This window comes from Saccopteryx leptura, chromosome 2 (genome assembly GCF_036850995.1).
Source record: "Saccopteryx leptura isolate mSacLep1 chromosome 2, mSacLep1_pri_phased_curated, whole genome shotgun sequence".
NCBI classification, from domain to species: Eukaryota; Metazoa; Chordata; class Mammalia; order Chiroptera; family Emballonuridae; genus Saccopteryx; species Saccopteryx leptura.
Genome location: NC_089504.1, coordinates 32,802,449 through 32,825,905, shown reverse-complemented (window position 1 = coordinate 32,825,905; position 23,457 = coordinate 32,802,449). Strand labels below are relative to the sequence as shown.

General features: G+C 37.4%; 1 protein-coding gene across 5 annotated transcripts in view; it reads left to right on the top strand.

Moving 5' to 3' along the window:
* STX17 (syntaxin 17) overlaps positions 1 to 23,457 on the top strand; it is a 77,905-nt gene that overhangs the window by 33,738 nt on the left and 20,710 nt on the right. For all 5 annotated transcript variants that reach the window (XR_010749193.1, XM_066367563.1, XM_066367560.1 and 2 more), the window contains exon 4: positions 14,494 to 14,719. Coding sequence is in view for 4 of the 5 variants with exons in the window: in XM_066367563.1 (XP_066223660.1) it covers positions 14,494 to 14,719 (226 nt within the window). In the remaining variant the exon portion in view is untranslated. The remainder of the gene's footprint in view (positions 1 to 14,493; positions 14,720 to 23,457) is intronic.

The following is a 23,457-nucleotide window of genomic DNA, read 5'->3' as shown; positions in this document are numbered from 1 at the left end:
GAGCCTGTCTCTCTGCCTCCCTGCCTCTCATTTCAAAAAAAAGAAATTTTTTTTAGTTATAAAACTGAATAGAGAGAGATGTCACCGTTATTTTACTGGAAATTTGACCGTAGTTTACAGTTTACTACTTGCATAATGCAAAGCTTGTTAATTACTGAATTAGTATACTCTCTCTTTTTCTTAAACATACTGCACTGATTATAGACCCATTTGTCTAACTTGTGGTTATTTCTGCAAATTTTTAGAACTTGGCATACCATCTACTTTTCTGACCTGATTATTAGAAAAGCAGAAACATTTGAACATTTACTATGTTCTAGATACTATTCTAGACAATGGGATATAGCTGTGAGCAAAACAAAAAATAATTCTTGTTCTCATTGAATTTATAATCTGGGTGATGAGTGTAAAAAGTAGAGACAGGTCATTTTTAAAATAAATAAATATATGTTTAGATGGTTATAGTGCCATGAAGTAAAAGTAGAGCAGGTTAACGGGATCAAAGAAGGTAATGACTTTTTAATATAGAGAGTGGTTATGGAATGTTTCTCATGACATTTGAGCAGATAGCTGAAGGAAGTAAAGGCATCAACCATGAGGAATATACTGTTCTGGGCAGAGGGGAAGTCACTGGGAGGTAAAAATGCATGACATATTCAAGGAGTTGTAAGGAGGTCATTGTGGCTGATGTGAGCAAGGAGATGAGGTCAGAGAGATCAGCTGGGCCTGATTATGGAAGACCTTGCAGGATATGGTAACTTGAGGCTGAGTAGAAAACCTTTGGAAGGTTCTGAGTAGAAGATGACCTGACAGGGCTTTAAAAGATCACCTTGACTCTTATGAAAAGGGTAGATTCTAAGGGGGCAAGGATAGAAGCAAGAATACCAGGTAGGTGGCTAATTAATAATCAGCATATTATGTACAGAAAATATGCAGATAAACACATGTGCAGACAATATCATACAGAATACTGATAGTCTACAATATTTGTATAGACTATCAGGAGGCTAATATGATAGATTTTTAACTACTTTTTTTGTAGCCCTGGTAAATATATAATTCAGAACTCACAAGGAAGACAAAGGAATAAGAAACTACTCTGACATCAGCCTTAATGCTGAAGTACCTTGCTGAAAAATTACACAGGCACTTCAAACGTACAAAAATGTAGGAAATAATAAAAATAATATAACACTTATTTACTCATTACCCAAATTTGTCAAATCTTAACTTTTTGCCACACTTTCTTTCATGACACAATTTCTTCCATTTTGAAGAAAATTTTAGAAACACCACTGTAGTCCCCTGTGTTCTCTTCCTTAATTCCATTACCTTGTTTTTATCTTCATTTGAGGGAAACCTTCTCCCATGATTTAACTATTTATTACTGAATATATAACTATATATAAATTATATATAATATTATTCTTGTATTTTTATGCTTTTTTCTAGTTTTCTTGAGGTAAAATTAATATACTATAAAAGTACACAATTTGATAAGTTTTGACACATGTATACACCATGATACCATCACCACAGTCAAGATAATGAATCTTCCTATTGCCTCCAAAAGTTTCCTTATACCCCTTTGTAACCCTCGGCCGTGCTTCTTCCTCCACATCTCTCTGTACTCCTTTCCTCTCTCTACGCATGCGCGCACACTCCCACCTAAGCCACCACTGACCCGCTTGCTTTCACTATGCATTAGTTTGGGTTTTCTAGAATTTTATATAAATAGATTCATGCAATATGCAGTCCATTGTTTGGTCTGACTTCTTTCACTCTGCATAGATATATATATATAAATATATATATATATAATATATATATATATATTTTTTTTTTTTTTTTGTATTTTTCCGAAGCTGGAAACGGAGGCAGCCAGACAGACTCCCACATGTGCCGACCGGGATCCACCTGGCATGCCCACCAGGGGGCGATGCTCTGCCGCAATCAGAGCCACTCTAGCACCTGAGGTAGAGGCCACAGAGCCATCCCCAGTGCCCAGGCAAACTTTGCTCCAGTGGAGCCTTGGCTGCGGGAGGGGAAGAGAGAGACAGAGAGGAAGGAGAGGGGGAGGGGCGGAGAAGCAGATGGGCACCTCTCCTGTGTGCCGGGCGGAGAATCAAACCCAGGACTCCCACATGCCAGGCCAACGCTCTACCACTGAGCCAACTGGCCAGGGCCTTTTTTTTTTTTTTTTTTTTTTTTTTTTTTTTTTTTTTTACAAGGACAGAGGTGGGGGGGGATAGATAGGGACAGACAGACAGGAATGGAGAGAGATGAGAAGCATCAATCATCAGTTCTTCATTGCAACACCTCAGTTGTTCATTGATTGCTTTCTCATATGTGCCTTGACTGCGGGCCTTCAGCAGACCGAGTAACCCCTTGCTGGAGCCAGCGACCGTGGGTCCAAGCTGGTGAGCTTTTTGCTCAAGCCAGATGAGCCCGCGCTCAAGCTGATGATTTCGGGGTCTTGAACCTGGATCCTCCGCATCCCAGTCCAGTGCTCTATCCACTGCACCACCGCCTGGTCAGGCACTGTGCATAAATATTTTGAGGTTTATCCATGTTATAATGTTTATCAGCATTTCATTCATTTTTATTGTTGAGTAGATATTCTGTTGTGTGGATATACCACAGTTTATCTATTCATCTATTGACAGACATTTGGGTTGTTTCCAACCTGGGGTTATTATTAATAAAGATGCCTTGAATACAAGACTTTGTATGAGCAAAGGATTTCATTTTTCTTTATTTATACTCAGTATTTATAAGTGGAGTGGCTGGATCATATAGTAGTTGTTATTCTTGAACTTTTAAAGAAATCTCCAAGCTCTTTTTCCAAAATGGCTGTACCATTTTATATTCCCACCAGTTCCTCCATATCCTAGTAGACACTTGATATGGTTAGTCTTTAATTTTACCTATTCTAATAATCTCTACTGGCATCTGTAATTTTAATCTTTATTTGATTAATTATATTTCCATTTTATTTTTAATTAATTGTATTTTATTTCCTTTTACTTGTCTTGATAGCTATAATCTTTTATTTTAGTGGTTGCTTTAGAGTTCATGGAATACATCTTATAATTTATCTTCAAATGATATAGTACACTGGTTTACATATGTTTAAGAAACTTAAAATATACTTCTGTTTCTCCCTTTCCAGTCTTTATGTGGCTATTGTCATATATTTTACTTATACTATATGTTGTATACTTTGTAATGTTTAAACAGTTGGTTATCATTTTCAAGTAATTTATATATTAAGGGGTAATATATATATTTACCTGTGTCATTTCTGTTTTTGATGTGCTTAATGCCTTTGTGTAAACCCTTATTCCCATTTCATATTGTTTTTCTCTTACCTAAAAGACTAATTTAACATTTCTTGGTGGGCAGTTCTACTAGTGATTAATCTTTTCATCTTTTGGATAACTGAAAAGCCTTTATTTATTTGGCCTTTATTTTTAAAAGAAAGTTTGCTGAATGTAGAATTATACATTGACTTTTTTTCTTTCAGTACTTTCAAGATGTTCAGCTGTCTTTTTACTTGAATTGTTTTTTTTGTTTGTTTGTTTGTTTTTTTAAATAAATTTTTATTAATGGTAATGGGATGACATTAATAAATCAGGGTACATATATTCAAAGAAAACATGTCTAGGTTATTTTGTCATTAAATTATGTTGCATACCCCTCGCCCAAAGTCAGATTGTCCTTCGCCACCCTCTATCTAGTTCTCTGTGCCCCTCCCCCTCCCCCTAACTCTCCCCCTGTCCTCCCTCCCCCCACCCCTGGTAACCACCACACTCTTGTCCATGTCTCTTAGTCTCATTTTTATGCTCCACCAATGTATGGAATCATGTAGTTCTTGTTTTTTTCTGATTTACTTATTTCACTCCTTATAATGTTATCAAGATCCCACCATTTTGCTGTAAATGATCTGATGTCATCGTTTCTTATGGCTGAGTAGTATTCCATAGTGTATATGTGCCACATCTTCTTTATCCAGTCTTCTATTGAAGGGCTTTTTGGTTGTTTCCATGTCTTGGCCACTGTGAACAGTGCTGCAATGAACATGGGGCTACATGTGTCTTCACGTATCAATGTTTCTGAGTTTTGGGGGTATATACCCAGTAGAGGGATTGCTGGGTCATAAGGTAGTTCTATTTGCAGTTTTTTGAGGAACCACCATACTTTCCTCCATAATGGTTGTACTACCTTACAGTCCCACCAACAGTGAATGAGGGTTCCTTTTTCTCCACAGCCTCTCCAACATTTGCTATTACCCGTCTTGTTGATCATAGCTAATCTAACAGGGGTGAGGTGGTATCTCATTGTAGTTTTGATTTGCATTTCCCTAATAACTAATGAAGCTGAGCATTTTTTCATATATCTGTTGGCCATTTGTATCTCTTCCTGGGAGAAGTGTCTATTCATGTCTTCTTCCCATTTTTTTATTGGATTGTTTGTTTGTTTGTTGTTGAGTTTTATGAGTTCTTTGTAAATTTTGGAAATTAGGCCCTTATCTGAGCTGTTGTTTGAAAATATCATTTCCCATTTAGTTGGCTGTCTGTTTATTTTTATATCAGTTTCTCTTGCTGAGCAAAAACTTTTTATTCTGATGTAGTCCCATTCATTTATCTTTGCCTTCACTTCTCTTGCCATTGGAGTCAAGTTCATAAAATGTTCTTTAAAACCTAGGTCCATGAGTTTAGTACCTATGTCTTCTTCTATGTACTTTATTGTTTCAGGTCTTATATTTAGGTCTTTGATCCATTTTGAATTAATTTTAGTACACGGGGACAGGCTGTAGTCGAGTTTCATTCTTTTGCATGTGGCTTTCCAGTTTTCCCAACACCATTTGTTGAAGAGGCTTTCTTTTCTCCATTGTGTGTTGTTGGCCCCTTTATCAAAGATTATTTGACCATATATATGTGGTTTTATTTCTGGGCTTTCTATTCTGTTCCATTGGTCTGAGTGTCTATTTTTCTGCCAATACCATGCTGTTTTGATTATTGTGGCCCTATAATATAGTTTAAAGTCAGGTATTGTAATGCCCCCAGCTTCATTCTTTTTCCTTAGGATTGTTTTGGCTATTCGGGGTTTTTTATAGTTCCATATAAATCTGATGATTTTTTGTTCCATTTCTTTAAAAAATCTCATAGGAATTTTGATGGGAATTGCATTAAATTTGTATATTGCTTTGGGTAATATGGCCATTTTGATTATATTTATTCTTCCGAAATCTGCTTCATTTTTATCTTTGTTCCTTTGTATGTAATGTCTCTTTTCCCTGGCTACTTTTATGATTTTCCCTTTATCATATTTTTTGTGTTTTGAATTTGTTGAGTTTCTTGGATCTCTAGATTTATAGTTTGCATCAAATTTCGAATTCTTTTGGCCACTATTTCAAATAATTTTCTGTCCTTTCCCATCTCTCTTCCTCCTCAGAGCCTCCAACTACACATGCGTCAGGCTGTTTGGAGTTATCTCACAGCTCATTAATGATCTTTTAAATATTTTTTATTCTGTTTTCTCTGTGTCTTTCATTTTGGATAGTTTCTATTTCTGTGCTTTCATGTTTGCTAGTCTTAGCAGCGGCAGTGTCTACTCTGTTTATCTATTCTGTGTATTTCTTATCTCTCATATTGTGGTTTTCAACTCTAGAATTTTGATTAAGGTATTTTTAAATATATCTTCCATGTTTCTGCTTACCCCTTTGAACATAGGGAATATAATTATAATAACTGTTGTAATATCCTTCTCTGCTAATTCTGATATCTATGTCAATACAAGATCAGTTTCAGTTGATTATTCTCCTCATTATGGGTCATATTTTTAAAAATTTCTTTGCATGACTGGTAACTTTTTGATTGGGTGACCTTTGCCTGGGTGGATGCTAGATATTTTTGTGTTCTTATAAATCTTCTTAAGCTTTGTTCTGGAATATAGTTACTTGGGAACAGTTTAATCTTTTTAAGTTTTTTATGATTTATTAGGATTGACTGGAGTAATGTTCAGTCTAGGGCTAATTATTTTTCTACTACTGAAGTAAAACCTTTCTGAGTGCTCTACCCATGCCCTGTGAATTAAGAGTTTTTCCAGATTAGGTGGTGGGAACAGACAGTGTTTCCAGCTTTGAGTGACTGCTGGGCACTGTTCTCTCTAATCTTTTTTTTTTTTTTTTTTTTTGTATTTTTCCGAAGCTGGAAACGGGGAGGCAGTCAGACAGACTCTCGCATGCGCCCCACCGGGATCCACCCGGCACGCCCACCAGGGGGTGATGCTCTGCCCATCTTGGGGCGTCACTCTGCCACAATCAGAGCCATTCTAGCGCCTGAGGTAGAGGCCACAGAGCCATCCCCAGCGCCCAGGCAAACTTTGCTCCAGTGGAGCCTTGGCTGCGGGAGGGGAAGAGAGAGACAGAGAGGAAGGAGAGGGGGAGGGGCGGAGAAGCAGATGGGCACCTCTCCTGTGTGCCCTGGCCGTGAATCAAACCCGGGACTCCTGCACACCAGGCCGACGCTCTACCACTGAGCCAACCAGCCAGGGCCCTCTAATCTTTTTGAATCATTTTTCCCTCCCAGCCTTGGGCAGTTTCCTTATATGCATCATCTCCATGTTCTGTCAGTTCTCTGCATGTCTCCGGGGTTTCTCTTTCTGCACTGCTCTCACCTCTCCAGTACTCTGCTCTGCAAGTTCTGCAGAAGCTGCAGTCAGTCAATTATTATGAAATTGCAAGTAGAATAGATTTTCTTCTTGGGGATAAGAAAATATTAGCATTGAAAAAGATTTTGTGATCAGATTTTGAAAGAAAGTGAAAAAGTTAGAAATGTGTTATTACTGTAATGATTCACTGAAGAATAGTAAGCTGACTTTTAGAGAAACTCGATCAGTCTAGTCTGCCATAGCAGTGGTGATGCAGAACTCGTTGAGAATACAGGTTTCTGGCCACCTTCAAAGTTCTGATTCAGTAGATTTCAGACTACATTTAGAAAGATAATACTGTACAGAGAGTCTATCACTCTTTCAAAGGTAGCATAAATACAGAAAAGTCAGTGGAATTTGTAAAATGTGACGTTCATGATATTACTAGAAGGAATATAGAATACCTGAGCTATTTTTTAACTTAAAAAAAAGAATTTAGCCTGACCAGGCAGTGGCACAGTGGATAGAGCATCAGACTGGGATGCAGAGGACCCAGGTTTGAGACCCCAATGTCGCCAACTTGAGCGCGGGCTCATCGGGTTTGAGCAAGGCTCACCAGCTTGGACCCAAGGTCACTGGCTCAAGGAAGGGGTTACTCGGTCTGCTGAAGGCCCGCAGTCAAGGCACATATGAGAAAGCAATCAATGAATAACTAAGGTGTTGCAAAAAAAACTAATAATTGATGCTTCTCATCTCTCTGCGTCCCTGTCTGTCTGTCCCTATCTCTCTCTCTTTCTGACTCCCTGTCTTTGTAAAAAATAAAAAATAAAAAATAAAGAATTTAAAGGGAGAAGCAATAGAAAGGAAGGAGAGGGAATGAGGAGGAAAGAGGGAAAAGTGACAACAGTAGACAGAAGTTAGGAGAACAGAAATGATTAGCGAGAAACAAGGCCAGATAGAGAATGGAAGAGAATATAAGAGAGTAGATTCCAAAATAAATGCTGCCCTGACTGCACAGCTTAGTTGGTTAGAGCACCATCGCCATATACCAGGGTTGTGGGTTCAATCCCCTGTCAGGGCACATACAAGAATCAAGCAATGAATGCATAAATAAGTGGAACAACAAATCAATGTTTCTCTCTCCCCACTTCTCTCTCCCTCTAAAATCAATAAATTTTTAAAAGCCTTTAAAAAAGCCAAACTGAATGCTATTAGAAGGTAACTTATTTTCAATGATAAGTTTTAAAGAAATTTAAACTTAAATTTTGCTTTTAAATATTCACAAGGTGATTAATTGAGACTTAAGATCCTTGATCCTTACTCTGACTATAGAATCTTAGGGAGGAAGTAAAATCCAAGGCACCATCAATTGTAAGATATACCTTTATTTTGAGTACCTAGAAGAAAGAGAAAGTGGCGCCAGTTAAGAATAACACAGTACTTTTTTACCATCTATTTGAAGATAAATTCCAATTTCAGAGATGTTAAAATTTGGAGTAGACATTGTGCCCTAAAATTGATGAAATATAGTATTTAGAAAGCTTCTACCCTTTTACTTCACTTCTGTCTTTTCCCAATCTAGTCTTTCTACTTAGGATGTTCTGTTTTCCCTGTATTCTTCTTCAGGGGCAGCTCAGATCATACCTCCTCACAGTTAGATGTTTCAAGTGTCCTTTGAGCATGTTTCTTATGCCTCTTTCCGTTTTGAATATTTGTCTTTAATAGAGGATCAGAAGCAAAATCAGAGTTAAGTAGTTCTGCTTCTCTGCATCATCTGTTAACATTATACCATCTGCCCCAAGCAGTAGGCCTAAACCTTTTATCCTGTTCATCCTGCTCTACGTGTATTTTTTAAAACTCTTTTATTGTTCTTAACATTTTTCACCAGCCTCCGCTCATTCTGGGCTCTTATTTTACTTACATGTTTCTCCTCATTTCACACCACTCTTTTGTATTCATCCTTATTCACATGCCTTTCTTTTCATTTCTTTTTTTTTTAAGTCTCTTAAAATTCTAAACGTATGATAGCATGCCTATATAACTAGATTGGATTCTAAAGATGCCACTTTATTTACTTATCAGATGAACATTTTTTCAGTGTCAGAATTTCACTTTTTAAAAACTCTCCTTTTAAAAATTCCTATTGCAATATAATTTCTACTATAGCATCATACAGCTATTTTCTCTATAAACTTGATTCACTTCCCTAAAGTATCACTATTTCCAGTATTCCTTTCTGTAACTAGTATGAATTCCAAGACTGCATGATTACTTTCTCTCATAGGTTTCATTCCCACTTAATATTTTATGTTTGTATGTCAGAATTAATTCCAAAAATGTCACTCCTTTCATTAACTTTTTCTGACTAATGTAAGATGAAATGTTTCCTATGCTAGGGACTTCTTTTATGCTTTTCTAGGGAAGAATTCTAGCTAGTTTCTTTTCTTTTCTTTTTTTTTTTTTTTTTTTTGAGAAAGAGAGAGAGGAAATGAGAGAAGGGGGGGGAAGACAGTGAAAAGCATCAAGTCGTTCCACTTTACCGGGCTCAAACTGGCACCCTTGGGGTCCAACCGGCGCCCTTGGAATCTAGGCAGTGTCCCTGGGATCGAACTGGTGACTTTGGTGCTCCAGGATGGTGCTCTAGCACTGTGCCACCAGCCAGGACACTCTAGCTAGCTTCTTGATAGTTGGTGATCCCTTTTGTTGTTGAACCACTGCTTTGCTATTTTGTAGAAAATAATAAGAAAGCATTCATTTCTTTATCATGTTTTATTGAATCAAACTGTATATCAGGGATCAAACACAGCCTTGAGGATATAACGGTGAAGAAAATATGCATAGTTTCTGTTCCTACTAACCTTATAGTCTAGTTGAATTAATGAATTAATATATTTTATCCAGCAAGATGGCACCTAACACACTTCTACGAGACTGCTACCCAATTTACCTGTACCCCAGTGCTTTCAAACTTGTTTCTATCCTTAGGTTAATTGACCATACAAGTTAGTATATTATTTTCTTAAAATATTATTAAAACTGCCTGACCTGGCGGTGGCACAGTGGATAAAGCATCACATTAGGATGCAAAGGACCCAGGTTTGAAACTCTAAGGCAGTGGTTCTCAAAGTGTGTGCCAGGGCACACTGGTGCGCCTTAGAAGATTTCCAGGTGCACCCTATGGTGTTCCAGAGAAATATGTGCCTGTTGGGGACCAAAAAAACCAACAGGGTTTTTGGAGTTTAGATTTTTAGGGGACAGAGGTGTGGGGAATTGGCTGTAAGCTGACAGTCTGCCCAACACTCCACCTCACTTGCCTGATTAGGTTGCAAAAGGCTATTAAGCTGTGGTGCTGGATTGTTTACACTACCACCCATGTTCCCTGGAAAGACTGGAGGCAAGTTTCTTCTCTCCTTTGTTTGGTGTAAAGTTAAGATGATATGTATGGTGGGGGTTTTCTGCACTCAACACAATTAAGAGTAAAAAGAGAATTCTTCAATGTATTGACGAAGAAATGAGAGTTTGCTTTTCAAATATATGCCCAAACATTGAAGAAATCACTAGGACACATCATTATGTTTCTCATAAACACAAGAATGAAAAAACTTAACACATTCACACCAGGACCTGCTAAATTTACTAAATCTTACTAAGAATATATCTATATATATATAAAGATAACTTTTTTGTTGTTTTTTATTTTTTAACCCCCTTTTTTACAAATTCTAAAAAGCATAACTCAAAAATATAACAAAAATGTATTTTAATGTCAGAATAAATTTAATTTTGTCTTATTTATTCCTTTTAATTATCATAAAAGCACGTTTGGACATTATATTTTTTTCTTTAATATTTGACTTAATTATTATAACATATTTCTCAGAAATTTGTATATTGTGTGCCTACAATTATTTGTAGGATTTTAAATGCGCCCCGACTTCAAAAAGTTTGAAAACTACTGCCCTATGGTCTCCAGCTTAAGTGCGGGCTCACCTGGCTTGAGTGTGGGATCGCTGGCATAGACATGACCCCATGGTTGCTGGTTTGAACCCAAAGGTCACTGGCTTGAAGCCCAAGGTCGCTAACTTGAGCCCAAGGTAGTGCTGGCTTGAGCAAGAGGTCACTCACTCTGCTGTAGCTGGAGCCCCCCAGTCAAGGCACATATGAGAAAGCAGTCAATGAACAACTAAGGAGCTGCAACGAAGAACTGATGCTTCTCAACTCTCTCTTACTGTCTGTTTGTACCTATCTGTCCCTCTCTCTGTCTCTGTCACACACAAAAAATATATGTATATATTAAAACTTTTTACTGTGAAATATAACATGCTATAAAGTGCATAACACATAATATGTACCTAAACAAATTATACTCTGAGCTCTCATGTAACCACTACTCAGATCAAGAAATAGACAAGTACCAGCATTCTAGAAGCCCCTTATAGCCTCTTCCCAGTTATAACCAACTTTCTCTCCCCAGAATGAATCACTAGATTGATTTATATGGTAACTACTTCCTAGTTTTTCTGTATAGTTTTATAATAAAAATGTGTCATTAAAACTGTAGTTTAATCTGTTTTTTTAACATTACATAAATTGAGATAAACAGAATAAATATATCTTTTATTCCTGGCCTAGAATTTACTTATGTTTTTGTCTGTAGCAGCAATTCATTCATTTTCTTTGCTGTATATATTCCATTGTATGAGTTTATATCATAGTGTATCCCTTCTATTGATGGACGTTACGGTTTTTCAGTTTCTACTAACATTCTTCGATATTTTTACTGGTACAAATGTGTGTATATTTCCGTCGAGTGTATTTGTTGAACAGGAATTGCTGGTTCACCAGACATCCTTATTTTCAAGTTCAGTTGATAATGCCAAACTATTTTTCAAAAAAGTTGTACTAATTTTACACTCCTTCCAGTAGTGAATGTTCCTATGGTTGCCAGATCCTCACCAATACTAAGTCAAGTCAGATTTCATTTTAGCAGATAACTAATTATGGTTTAATTTACACTTATCCAGATCATTAAGGAGATTAATTCTTCATTTGTTTATGAGAAGTGCCTCTTTAGGTTTCTTGACCACATTAATACAGGTTGTCTTTTTCTTACTGATCTGTAAAGTAATAAGAGTTCTTTATTTTTTTATTCTGTTTATGATTCCTTCATCAGTGTATGTGTTGCAATATTTTTTTCCTTTTTATTTTTTAAAAAAAGGACAGTTGGCCCTGGCTGGTTGGCTCAGCGGTAGAGCATCGGCCTGGCGTGCGGGGGATCCGGGTTTGATTCCCGGCCAGGGCACATAGGAGAAGCGCCCATTTGCTTCTCCACCCCCCTCCCCTCCTTCCTCTCTGTCTCTCTCTTCCCCTCCCGCAGCCAAGGCTCCATTGGAGCAAAGATGGCCCGGGAGCTGGGGATGGCTCCTTGGCCTCTGCCCCAGGCGCTAGAGTGGCTCTGGTCGCGGCAGAGCGACGCCCCGGAGGGGCAGAGCATTGGCCCCTGGTGGGCGTGCCAGGTGGATCCCGGTCGGGCGCATGCGGGAGTCTGTCTGACTGTCTCTCCCCGTTTCCAGCTTCAGAAAAATACAAAAAAAAAAAAAAAAAAAAAGGACAGTTGTGTCCCTTGTGACTAGAAGTTCGTTCAATTTAAAACAAAGTTATCAATCAATCATGGTTGATGCTTTTTGTGCCAGTTCTAGGAGCTCTTTATGCCGTGAAGTTATTCTTCTCTTGTTTTGCCTTTCACATTTAGGTTTACAGTCCATTTGATTGATTACTGTGTATGGTGGGAGGTGGTGTTTCCAACTTTTGTTTTTTCTCTTATGGGTACCTGAATAACCTAGCACTGGTTTTGGAAAGATCATTTCACCAGCACTGCCCTGTAGCGCCACCTTTGTCAAAAATCCAGTGCATTTATGTTTGGGTTGTTCCTGGGCTGTTTCATTGGTGTATTTTTCTATTCTTGCATCAAAATCAGACTATCTTAATTACTGTGGCTTTATAATCAGTCGCAATCTAATAGGGGAAGTTCTACCTTCTTCTATAAAAGCTGTTGTCAGCCCTATGGAATATAAAATGTATATTCCATATATATTTTACAGTCATCTTGTCAAGTTACACCAAAACAAAAAACCTTTTTCAAATATATTATTTATTGAAGCTATATATTATTGAATCTATATTGAATTTATTGAATTAGATACTGAATCTATAGATTAAATAGATTTATTGACTCTATTGGTCTATATGTCTATCCAAATGACATCTTTTGCAATACTGAGTCCTCCAATCCATGAACATTATTTATTTATTTATTCTTTTTTAGGTGATGCTGGATTGAAACTGCTAATATCTTCTTTAGAATTTTTGCCTCTTGTTCACAAGTACTGAGACTTACCTGAATTTTTCCCTTTTCTTACTCCCCTTGTTGAGTTTGGTATCAAGGTTTGATATCATGAAATAAGTTAGAGAATGTTCTTTTTCTGTTCTCTTGATGAGTTAGTGTACTTTCCTTTAAATCCTTGGAAGAATTGGCCAGCGAAACCATCTATGCTGGGGTTCCTTTCATTTGGTTGGCTGGTCTAGAAAATACAACATAAATCTATAAACAGTACAGATTATATATCTTTTTACCTTTTTAATGTGACTTATAAAATTTTAAATTACATATATGGCTTATATTTGCAGTTTCCATTATATTTTTGTTGGGTGGTGTACCTGTATAGTAAAGTTGTTGAAAACACATGCTGTGTAGCCTGGATTTGATTCTTGGCATTCCTTTTTACTGGAAGTATAATCCTGGACTATTAATCTTTTGCTTTAATTTTTTGTTTGTAAAATGAGAATAATAGTAATATCCATTTCAAAAATAAATAGTGAAAGTAAAACAAGAATAAAAAGGTAAAACAGCACAGTGGACAACTTATAACAAGTTTTAATAAAAATTTTGTCATTGTTGTGTAGTATCAGATTTTATAGTTCAGTGGGTACTTTGTGTCTCTCCATTAATATTTTCCCCTTCATTCATAGTATTAAAGTTCTTCACTGGACACTAATTCAACTGGGGACATAACATACGTATGAGAAGCAGTCAATGTACAACTAAAGTGAAAGCAACTACGACTTGGTGCTTCTCACCCTCTCTCTCCCTTCCTGTCTCTCTCTCTCCTACTATCTCAAAAAAAAATGCACATTATCCTTTGAGTAATTCAGTTTTGGGAATCATTTGTACAAAACATAGTATGTATTTACTATACTATTAATACTAATATATACTGTTATAGTATATTAGGACTTTTAGTCAAGAATATTTCTTTCATAGTTTGTAATAACTAAAAACTGGAAACAATATGAATGACGGTTGATCCCTGGAGGATCCAAATTATGGAATGTGGTACAGCCATTGACCAGGAGGGATATCCGTGATGATATTGTTAAGTGGGGGTGTTGAATGACAAATTACAGATTATTGTGCATTATGTATTCCATTTTTTGTAAAAAAGCAAATGGCTATGGTGGGATTGGTGAAGTAGGGAAATCATTAAATTTTTCTTTATCTGTTTCTGTAGTTTTGATATATTATGAAGAACATTTGTTACCTTTGTAATAATCATTTTTAATGAAGGAAAAACACTAAATGAATTCAAGTATGAGGATGTGAGTTCTAAAGAAGCTGGTCTGGTCAGAGACATGACAAATAGAAAAGTATTATGCATACCTTCTATTTTACAGAATACTTGTAATCATTTTGATACATAACCATTATCACAAATTAACTCTGGAAATAAAGATATATTATAATAAGACATATGGTGGCTTTAATGATTTTTTTTTTTATAGCAACTCCGCTCCAACATTCGAGAAATGGAGAAACTTTGTTTGAAAGTCCGGAAGGAAGACCTAGGAGTTCTGCAGAGAATGATAGATCCTGTTAAAGAAGAAGCATCAGCAGCAACAGCAGAGTTTCTCCAACTCCATCTGGAATCTGTGCATGAACTTGAAAAGCAATTTAAGGATGAAGAAACTTTATTGCAGCCTTCTTTGACCAGATCTGTGACTGTTGGTGGTAATGTACTAGTCTTGTTTTTTTATCATAGTGTTACAGTTAATTAAAGTTCACTTCTTTGTATAGATATTGAAGATAATATATATGTCCAGGGATTACCTCCTATTCCAGTATACTGAATTCTTGGACCCTGAGTGTACCTGGAAATGCATATTCTAGAAGTTTTGCAGAATAAAAATTCTGAGGCTATGCTGTATAAAATGGAACTACAGGGCTTCAAGTACCTATTTGTCTATATTCTAAAAATAAATTTTAAAGTATTTCCTAAGGAGAATGTCATCCTTATTTACAGAGTACTTGTCCCTCATCTCCAAGTACAAGGGTGGCCTGCTCTGTCATGTTTCATTCTTAGGCATTCTGATTTTCACAGAAATGTATCTCCCAACTCAGTTTTCTAAATTTAACTGACAGCATAAAAAAAATCTGCATTGGAGATTATACCATCAACTTTTATGAAACAGCCCGGTGAAACTCTAAGAAACAGCCCAGTGAAACTTCTCATTATTAAGGATGTAATTGATAATTGTTGATTGCATTATCATAATATATTTATAAGGAATCTGAAGAAAAAGTCTTAGTTTAATTCTATTAGTAATACCTCAAAGCAAATGGTTTTAAATTTTTTTTTAATCTTATGGGTATTGAATCACTATTTCTCTACTAAAAAGCTTAAATCCAAATATTTTAACTACCAAATGCCAAATTTTTAAACTATCTGGCTTTATTTTATAATTGTCCTTTTTGTTTTAGTTTCTTTTTAATCTTTAATTTATGCCATCTTGTTACATTTTATATATGTTCTAAGTTGTCCTAAGTCTTTATGGAAAAGGTGGATGTAAATTTCAAATTAACATAGAATCTGAGAGAAGCTACACTTGCCCAGTTTTCCTCTTTTCGTTTACATAGAAGGTTCCTAATTATTTTTAACCTTTTATTTTCAGTGTTAATAATCCAGTAATTTACAGGGAAGTAGGACACAAAAATTGGAAGAAACATTTAGGCCATCTTCTGGAGCTTCCAGATAATCTTGCTTTTATTTGTATCCTTAGTACCTAGCACATAGGAAGTATATAGCGGATAGTACCTAGTGCTTGGCACATAGTAGACCATTAGTAAATGTTTTCTAAATGTGAATGAGTAAATATATTTTTAGAGACAGTTTTGTAATTTCTTTGTTTTTTTCTTTTTTATAATCAAGTGAGAGGCAGGGAGTCAGAGAGACAGACTCCTTGCATTCTCCCCAACCGGGATCCACCCGGCAACCCTTGTCTGGGGCTGATGTTCTGCCCATCTGGGGCTACAGCTTCATTGCTCAGCAACTGAGCTATTTTAGCACCTGAGGCGAGGCCATGGAGCTATTTTCAGTGCCAATACCAACTTGCTCATTCGAGCCATGGCTGCAGGAGGGGAAGAGAGAGAGAAGACAGACAGAGAGAGTGAGAGAGAGTGAGAGGGGGAAGGGGTGGAGAAGCAGATGGCCACTTCTCCCGTGTACCCTGACCATAAATTGAACCCAGGACGTTCACATGCTGGGCCGATGCTGTACCACTGAGCCAACCAGACAGGGAAGTTTTGTAATTTCAGGTGTGCTATAATCATATTACTCTGTGTATAACCAGTACCTAAAATGGTTTTGGGGGAGAAGGAAATGTTAGCACTTAATCCTTAGTTGGAGTATTTGAGAAGAATGCTTTTTGATAGTTTATATTTACTGTTGACATTATTCTGTTCATATATAATTATCACTACCATACTGATGGGGCTGAATGCTGTTCTTATCATTTTGTAAAACTGATACTTTATGTGTATGTGGAGAGAATCCGGGCTTTATACTTCCATGTGATGAAGGGGCCATCTCATGCACCCAGACGTTTTGACAGTTGTGATGGCAGTAATAACAGTGAAGATAGGTTGGTTTTTTTCTGGAAAGCATTGCTGGCATCAGTTTCTTTTGCTATTTATATTTGAATTTCTCATCACCAGCAAACAAATGATTTCAGTTATATCAGATTTTTCTTACAATATGATTCTATTCTAATACTTGTTTTTGTTTTTGTTTTTGGGTTTTTTTTGTATTTTTCTGAAGCTGGAAACAGGGCGAGACAGTCAGACAGACTCCCGCATGCGCCCGACTGGGATCCACCTGGCACGCCCACCAGGGGGCGATGCTCTGCCCCTCAGGGGCGTCGCTCTGTTGCGACCAGAGCCACTCTAGCGCCTGGGGCAGAGGCCAAGGAGCCATCCCCAGCGCCCGGGCCATCTTTGCTCCAGTGGAGCCTCGCTGCGGGAGGGGAAGACAGAGACAGAGAGGAAGGAGAGGGGGAGGGGTGGAGAAGCAGATGAGCGCTTCTCCTGTATGCCCTGGCCGGGAATCGAACCCGAGACTTCTGCATGCCAGGCCGACGCTCTACCACTGAGCCAACCGGCCAGGGCCTCTAATACTTGTTTTAATTTTTATTTTATTCTTACATTATTTGTGTTTCTAATAGTAAGATTGTTTGGGCTCAACAAACTTGGATTTACAGTATATATCATCAGAGGAACTGGTTGGTTATGAGAAGAAGGCAGTTTACCAGTTTGCTTGCAGTTAACTTTCTCCAGAGGAAGCTGATTGGCAGGAAAAAAAAAGTTGGGAAAATTTGAGAAGCATATGTAAATAAATAGGAAATGAAAAATATTGGAGCAGAGCTATCATATGAGGGAGAAGAAATAACAGATGAAATTTATTTTCCAATTCTATTGATTCTCAAACTTCACAATTCTTGTAACACCAAATTTACCTGAGACCTAATCACTTGAACACTGAGAGAAACTACAAAATTAAATCTCCGCAATCAGTGCTGATTTGATTAAGGTAATCATTCCATTTATAAAATGAAACACCTAAGTTATATCTGAAACAATATTAGAATTTCAAATTCTGAGTGGTCTGCTGGTCAGTTGTGCTTTGACTTTGAATTCATTGCCAACATTAAGCAGTTAAAATTAACTGTCTCACTATGTCCCTGAGTTTTTCACCAAATATGAGAATTTCTCCTAGGTTGCCTTAAATCAAGAAATATTATTTTTAAAAAATTGAGAGGATAAGAGGAGATGAATATGAAAAGAAAGCACTAATTTACATAAGACTTTAGAAGTGGGTTAGGAATTGGATTTGCTCCATGTGTGGTCTTCTTTTAGCTATAGAATCTTTTCTGTCATTCTGTCATGTTTTTACCCAGTGTTCTCTTGTTTTTCTTTATTTTTGCTTTAGATACTCATTATAGTAGTGACAGCCTATACTGAAAAAAATGTGGTTGATTTGCATAGAAGTTAAGTGCCTTAAAATACTTTTTCTTTGAAAATTCAATCTGATTCTAAATAAATTGGTTGGAAACATCAGCAGAGATTCAGAAGCAATGTTGCTACATTTCCGCGAGTGAGATCAAAATACAAAAATAGTTTTTCAGTTACAGATAGAAATAACAAGTAGAATAAGGTATTTATGTTCTCTGGAGAATGAAAGGAGCTTATTAAGTTTAGGGAAAACCTGTGATGATTTTGCTATTTCTTTTGTCCAGCTACTGAGATCCTAAAGGAAATCTTCTCTGCCAGTGTTGCTTGATCTGACAAACTCCCTTCTGTCTCACTTGTGTGTCTAGCTTCATTTTTAGCATATTGCTTCCCACCAAGAGAAGTGATGAGCCTACTGATTTGATTTGTATTTAGAAAGGTGTATCAAGTCATACAGAGTGAATCATTGCTTCTCTCTGTCTTTGTCTTTCTTACCATCTAGCACACAACTTTACCAGCGCAATAGGAACAGAATCTTATTACATTTTAAACAAATATTCACAAAAGAAAAGAATCCAATCTTAAAACTTCTGGGAACTTCAGACTAGCATATTGAATTTGATAAAATATTAGATTTTACCACAGGTATATACATGTACTGAACTGTTCCATAAAACGTGTAGATGGTTTTCTGTTATTATTCAGAAAATGTCTTTTCAATTGGTTTTAATTTCCTTAAAAATTCTGCTTTACAGCTAACCTTTTTCACAATTAAGTCATGACTAAAAAGTCATTTTGTTTTGATATATAGGTTTATGTAGATGATCAGTATATTAATTCACTATTTTTAAGCTGTCAGAACATGAAAAAATTCAGGAAATGCTTTTGAATTAATTTAGAGTTATAATGCCACTTTTTCTAATGTAGTAAAGTTTAGTGGAAATTTTTTATATATTGTGTTGTAATTCTTAGTAGAATCAGTGCCCTTCATGAAGTGCGGAGGAAGAAAGAAGGGATGGTGGGGAGAGGGAGAAAATGAGTATGAATAAATGAGTGAATGAATGGATGGGTATTTAAACAGAGAAAAAAGTCTTATGTCTATGTTATTAAGCTTATTTCTCACTTCAACTAAAAATATCTTAATGTTTGAATTTATGGTCAATAATAAGGTTTTAAAACTGGAGCTGGGCCCTGGCCGGTTGGCTCAGCGGTAGAGCGTCGGCCTAGCGTGCGGAGGACCCAGGTTCGATTCCCGGCCAGGGCACACAGGAGAGGCGCCCATTTGCTTCTCCACCCCCCACCCCCTCCTTCCTCTCTCTCTCTCTCTTCCCCTCCCGCAGCCAAGGCTCCATTGGAGCAAAGATGGCCCGGGCGCTGGGGATGGCTCCTTGGCCTCAGCCCCAGGCGCTAGAGTGGCTCTGGTCGCGGCAGAGCGACGCCCCGGAGGGGCAGAGCATCGCCCCCTCGTGGGCAGAGCGTCGCCCCATGGTGGGCGTGCCGGGTGGATCCGGTCGGGCGCATGCGGGAGTCTGTCTGACTGTCTCTCCCTGTTTCCAGCTTCAGAAAAATGCAAAAAAAAAAAACAAAACAAACAAACAAAAAAAACTGGAGCTGGAAAAACAGTGGTGAGTGCTATATTCTTTATACTTATAGTTGTTTGTATATACATAGAACTAGCTGAGATTATTATGTCATATAAAACAACAGCAATTTTGACTCGTGGATAGAATAAGAGTTCTTTAGCCTTCTCTCCCACAGCTATAATCTATCTCAATGTTTTGTCTCCTCATGTCCATAGCAATTTGTAAAAGTTCAGAGTCAGTGGATGACCACTGAGGTACAGATTTTTAATACAAGCTGGAATAAATGAATTATGGAAGTTGTAGTAATTAAAGGCTTTCCTTTCTTAATTATTAGTCATGCTTTGAATTGATTAGTGATGTTTAGCCTTGTAAATTTACAGCAGGATTTTCCATGGAAGAGAAAATACTTCTTTGTTCTAAGACTCATTAGAACTAAGATATATACACAGTTTACTTTTAAGTGAGATGTAAATGACTTACACATTATTTTATTTTTTACTGAAGGAAATCTTATTGTTTGCCTAACATGTCAAACATTTCCCATTCCTTCATTTTTTAGATCAAGAATTTATATATGATCATTTCTCCTCGTTTTTTTTTTGTTTGTTTGTTTGGTTTTCTTTTGTATTTTTCTGAAGCTGGAAACCGGGAGAGACAGTCAGACAGACTCCCGCATGCGCCCGACCGCGATCCACCCGGCACGCCCACCATGGGGCGACGCTCTGCCCACGAGGGGGCGATGCTCTGCCGCGACCAGAGCCACTCTAGCGCCTGGGGCTGAGGCCAAGGAGCCATCCCCAGCGCCCGGGCCATCTTTGCTCCAATGGAGCCTTGGCTGCGAGAGGGGAAGAGAGAGACAGAGAGGAAGGAGGGGGTGGGGGGTGGAGAAGCAAATGGGCGCTTCTCCTGTGTGCCCTGGCCGGGAATCGAACCCGGGTCCCCCGCACGCCAGGCCGACGCTCTACCGCTGAGCCAACCGGCCAGGGCTCTCCTCGTTTTTTTAAATACCCTGCATAATGTATTTAAATCTTCTCTAATAGTACAAAGATTATGCCTTAAAAAATCTTTAGAGTGGGTGCTGTGCTTATGAAGTTATGCTTTACATTGGGTCAGTTAATGAAGTTATCATTATTCATCTGCTATTAAAGAGGTTGGAGTTCTTATAGTAGGAATATTAAGTGTAAGAAAGGTGTTAGAGTAACATCTATCTTGATTGAAGTTAAAAGGAAAGTGTTTTATGTGATGTTAGGACATGGGGTAGATGACTCTTAAACATTTGTAAAGATCATAGAGAGCTTTTAAAGTATTGGATACTTACCATAATGTTTGATGTAAAGCTAACTCTGTATCTCATGTTTTTGCTCTTCCTTTAAGATTAAGGAAATGTATTCATATAAGATTCAAAATTAAAAGATCACAATCAATTCTGATAAGCCTACAAATTACTTTTTAGTCAATTGACTATGCCCTTAAACAATTTAGTTTATTTTCCCTTGAGAGGTAGCACATTCATAAACTTTGACAGTAAACTAGCAATGCAGTTTTATAAAATACTGTTCAGTTAGGGTAGCATGGGAAAAGAAATTGAGAGAGAAGTTGAACTTAGTGTTATAATGATAATGACTTACTTTCAGGATTGTATCAGCTGTCACATGTTGCTGTCATTTCCCTGTTTACAACCCTTTAGCAGCTCTCTTTATCTACCAGATAAAGTCCAAAGTCTTTAACTGGACTATAAGACCCCTTCTTACCAGCTATAATGTCTTAAACTTGTAACTTTATGTCCTTTATACATTATGCTTTGGCAAGACCAAACTGTTGATTTTAGGTTAAGCTATATATATTTTTTTTGAGGGCCTTTTTCATTCTGGTCTCTCTACTTAGAAATTATTTGCTTGTTTGTTTATTTTTAGAAATTAAATTTAATGGGGTGAGATTGATCAATAAAAGTACATAGGTTTCAGGTAACATTTTTATAGCATTTGGACTGTTATTTGTGTTGTATGCCCATCACCCAAAGTCAGATTATTTTCCATCACCATATATTTATTCTTTACTCCCCTCCCCTCATCTCCTTCCCCCTGGTAACCACTTCACTTTTCTCTACATCTGCGAGTCTCAGTTCTATATCCCATCTCTATGTGAAATCATATAGTTCTTAGCTTTTTCTGATTTACTTATTTCACTTAGTATAATGTTCTCAAGGTCCATCCATGCTGTTATAAATGGCAATAGATCATCATTTCTTATGGCTAAGTAGTATTCCATTGTATATATGTACCTCATCTTCTTTATTCAATCCTCTATTGAGGGACACTTTGATTGTTTCCATGTCTTGGCCACTGTGACGAATGCTGCAATGAACATGGGGGTACGTGTATCTTTGTATACCAGTGTTACCAAGTTTTTTGGGTAGATTCCACTAAAGGGATTGCTGGGTCATATGATAATTATATTCTTGCCTGACCAGGCGGTGGCGCAGTGGATAGAGCATCGGACTGGGATGCGGAAGACCCAGGTTTGAGACCCCGAGGTCGTCAGCTTGAGCATAGGCTCATCTGGTTTGAGCAAAAAGCTCACCAGCTTGAGCCCAACGTCGCTGGCTCAAGCAAGGGGTTACTTGGTCTGCTGAAGGCCTGCGGTTAAGGCACATTAAAAAAAAAAAAAAAAAGAGAGATAATTATATTCTTAATTTTTTTGAGGAACAAGACAGGTAATAAGTGTTGGAGAGGCTGTAGAGAAAAAAGGAACCCTCATTCACTGCTGGTGGGAATATAAACTAGATAGCCATTATGGAAGACAGTATGGCAGTTCCTGAAAAAAATTAAGAATAGAATCTACTTAGAATTTATATTTCTATTTTCTTTGCCTAGTGAGAGAATATTTTTTAGGAAGCTGTTCTATAAACTGCACACCACACCAAGCTGGGTCAGATACCACCCCAGCTTGGAACTTCCACAAGTACTATGTGTCTCTGTATCTATTTACTTAAATATTGATGAGCTCTCGTACTGTTTTACAGTTGTCTCCTTGCATGTTTAATCCTTCTAGAATATAAATTCCTTGAGAGCAGCTACTTTGTATTACTTTTTCATTCCTGGTCCCAACACAATACATAATGAGTGCTCAGAAAACATTGAAGTGGAAGGTGTTTAAAGCATGAAGTAAGGGGGGCAAAAGGGAAGTAAACCTTCGGATCTCTTCTTTACATTTCTACTGCCACCATCTTAGAGCATCATCATTTGCACCAAACATATTGAAAAGCCTTGCAACTGGTTTTTCACCATCTAATTATTTTTACTTTTGAACTCCATCCTAAGTCTGTTCTTCATACTATTCCCTTTCTAAATCTGAAATCTGATCTAGAACTCTCCAGCTTCCCAATAGTCTCCTACTCCTTTTAACAGTTCCATAGTGATCTTATGAGAAAGACAGAACTCTTTAACATAGTTTACAATGCCATGAGTAATGTCATCCTCGATTTGCAACCTCAGCCTTTGCTTTTCTCTTGTCATTGACTGTGCTTCACCTATACTGAGCTCCTTCCAGTTCCCAAACCTATGCACATTTCTCCCTCACCTGAAGACTCTCTGCCTCTCCCTCCAATCTTGCCTGAGTTCATTTACGTATATAAGTTCTGTTCATTCTCAGGCTTTAGCTTCAGAACCTTCTCGGCCACTCTCTCCTCCAAAAGTCTAGGTTAACTATCTCTCTTTTGTCCTTACATAACATTCTATATTTACCCATGTCACAGTTCTTATCAGACTATACTGACCTTGTCTGTTAGCATGTCTGTATCACACATTACATGGTACGCTCCATGAATATTAGCAGCAGTAGCAATGGTGGTAGAGGCAGTAACTTTTACCACTTACTCTTGAC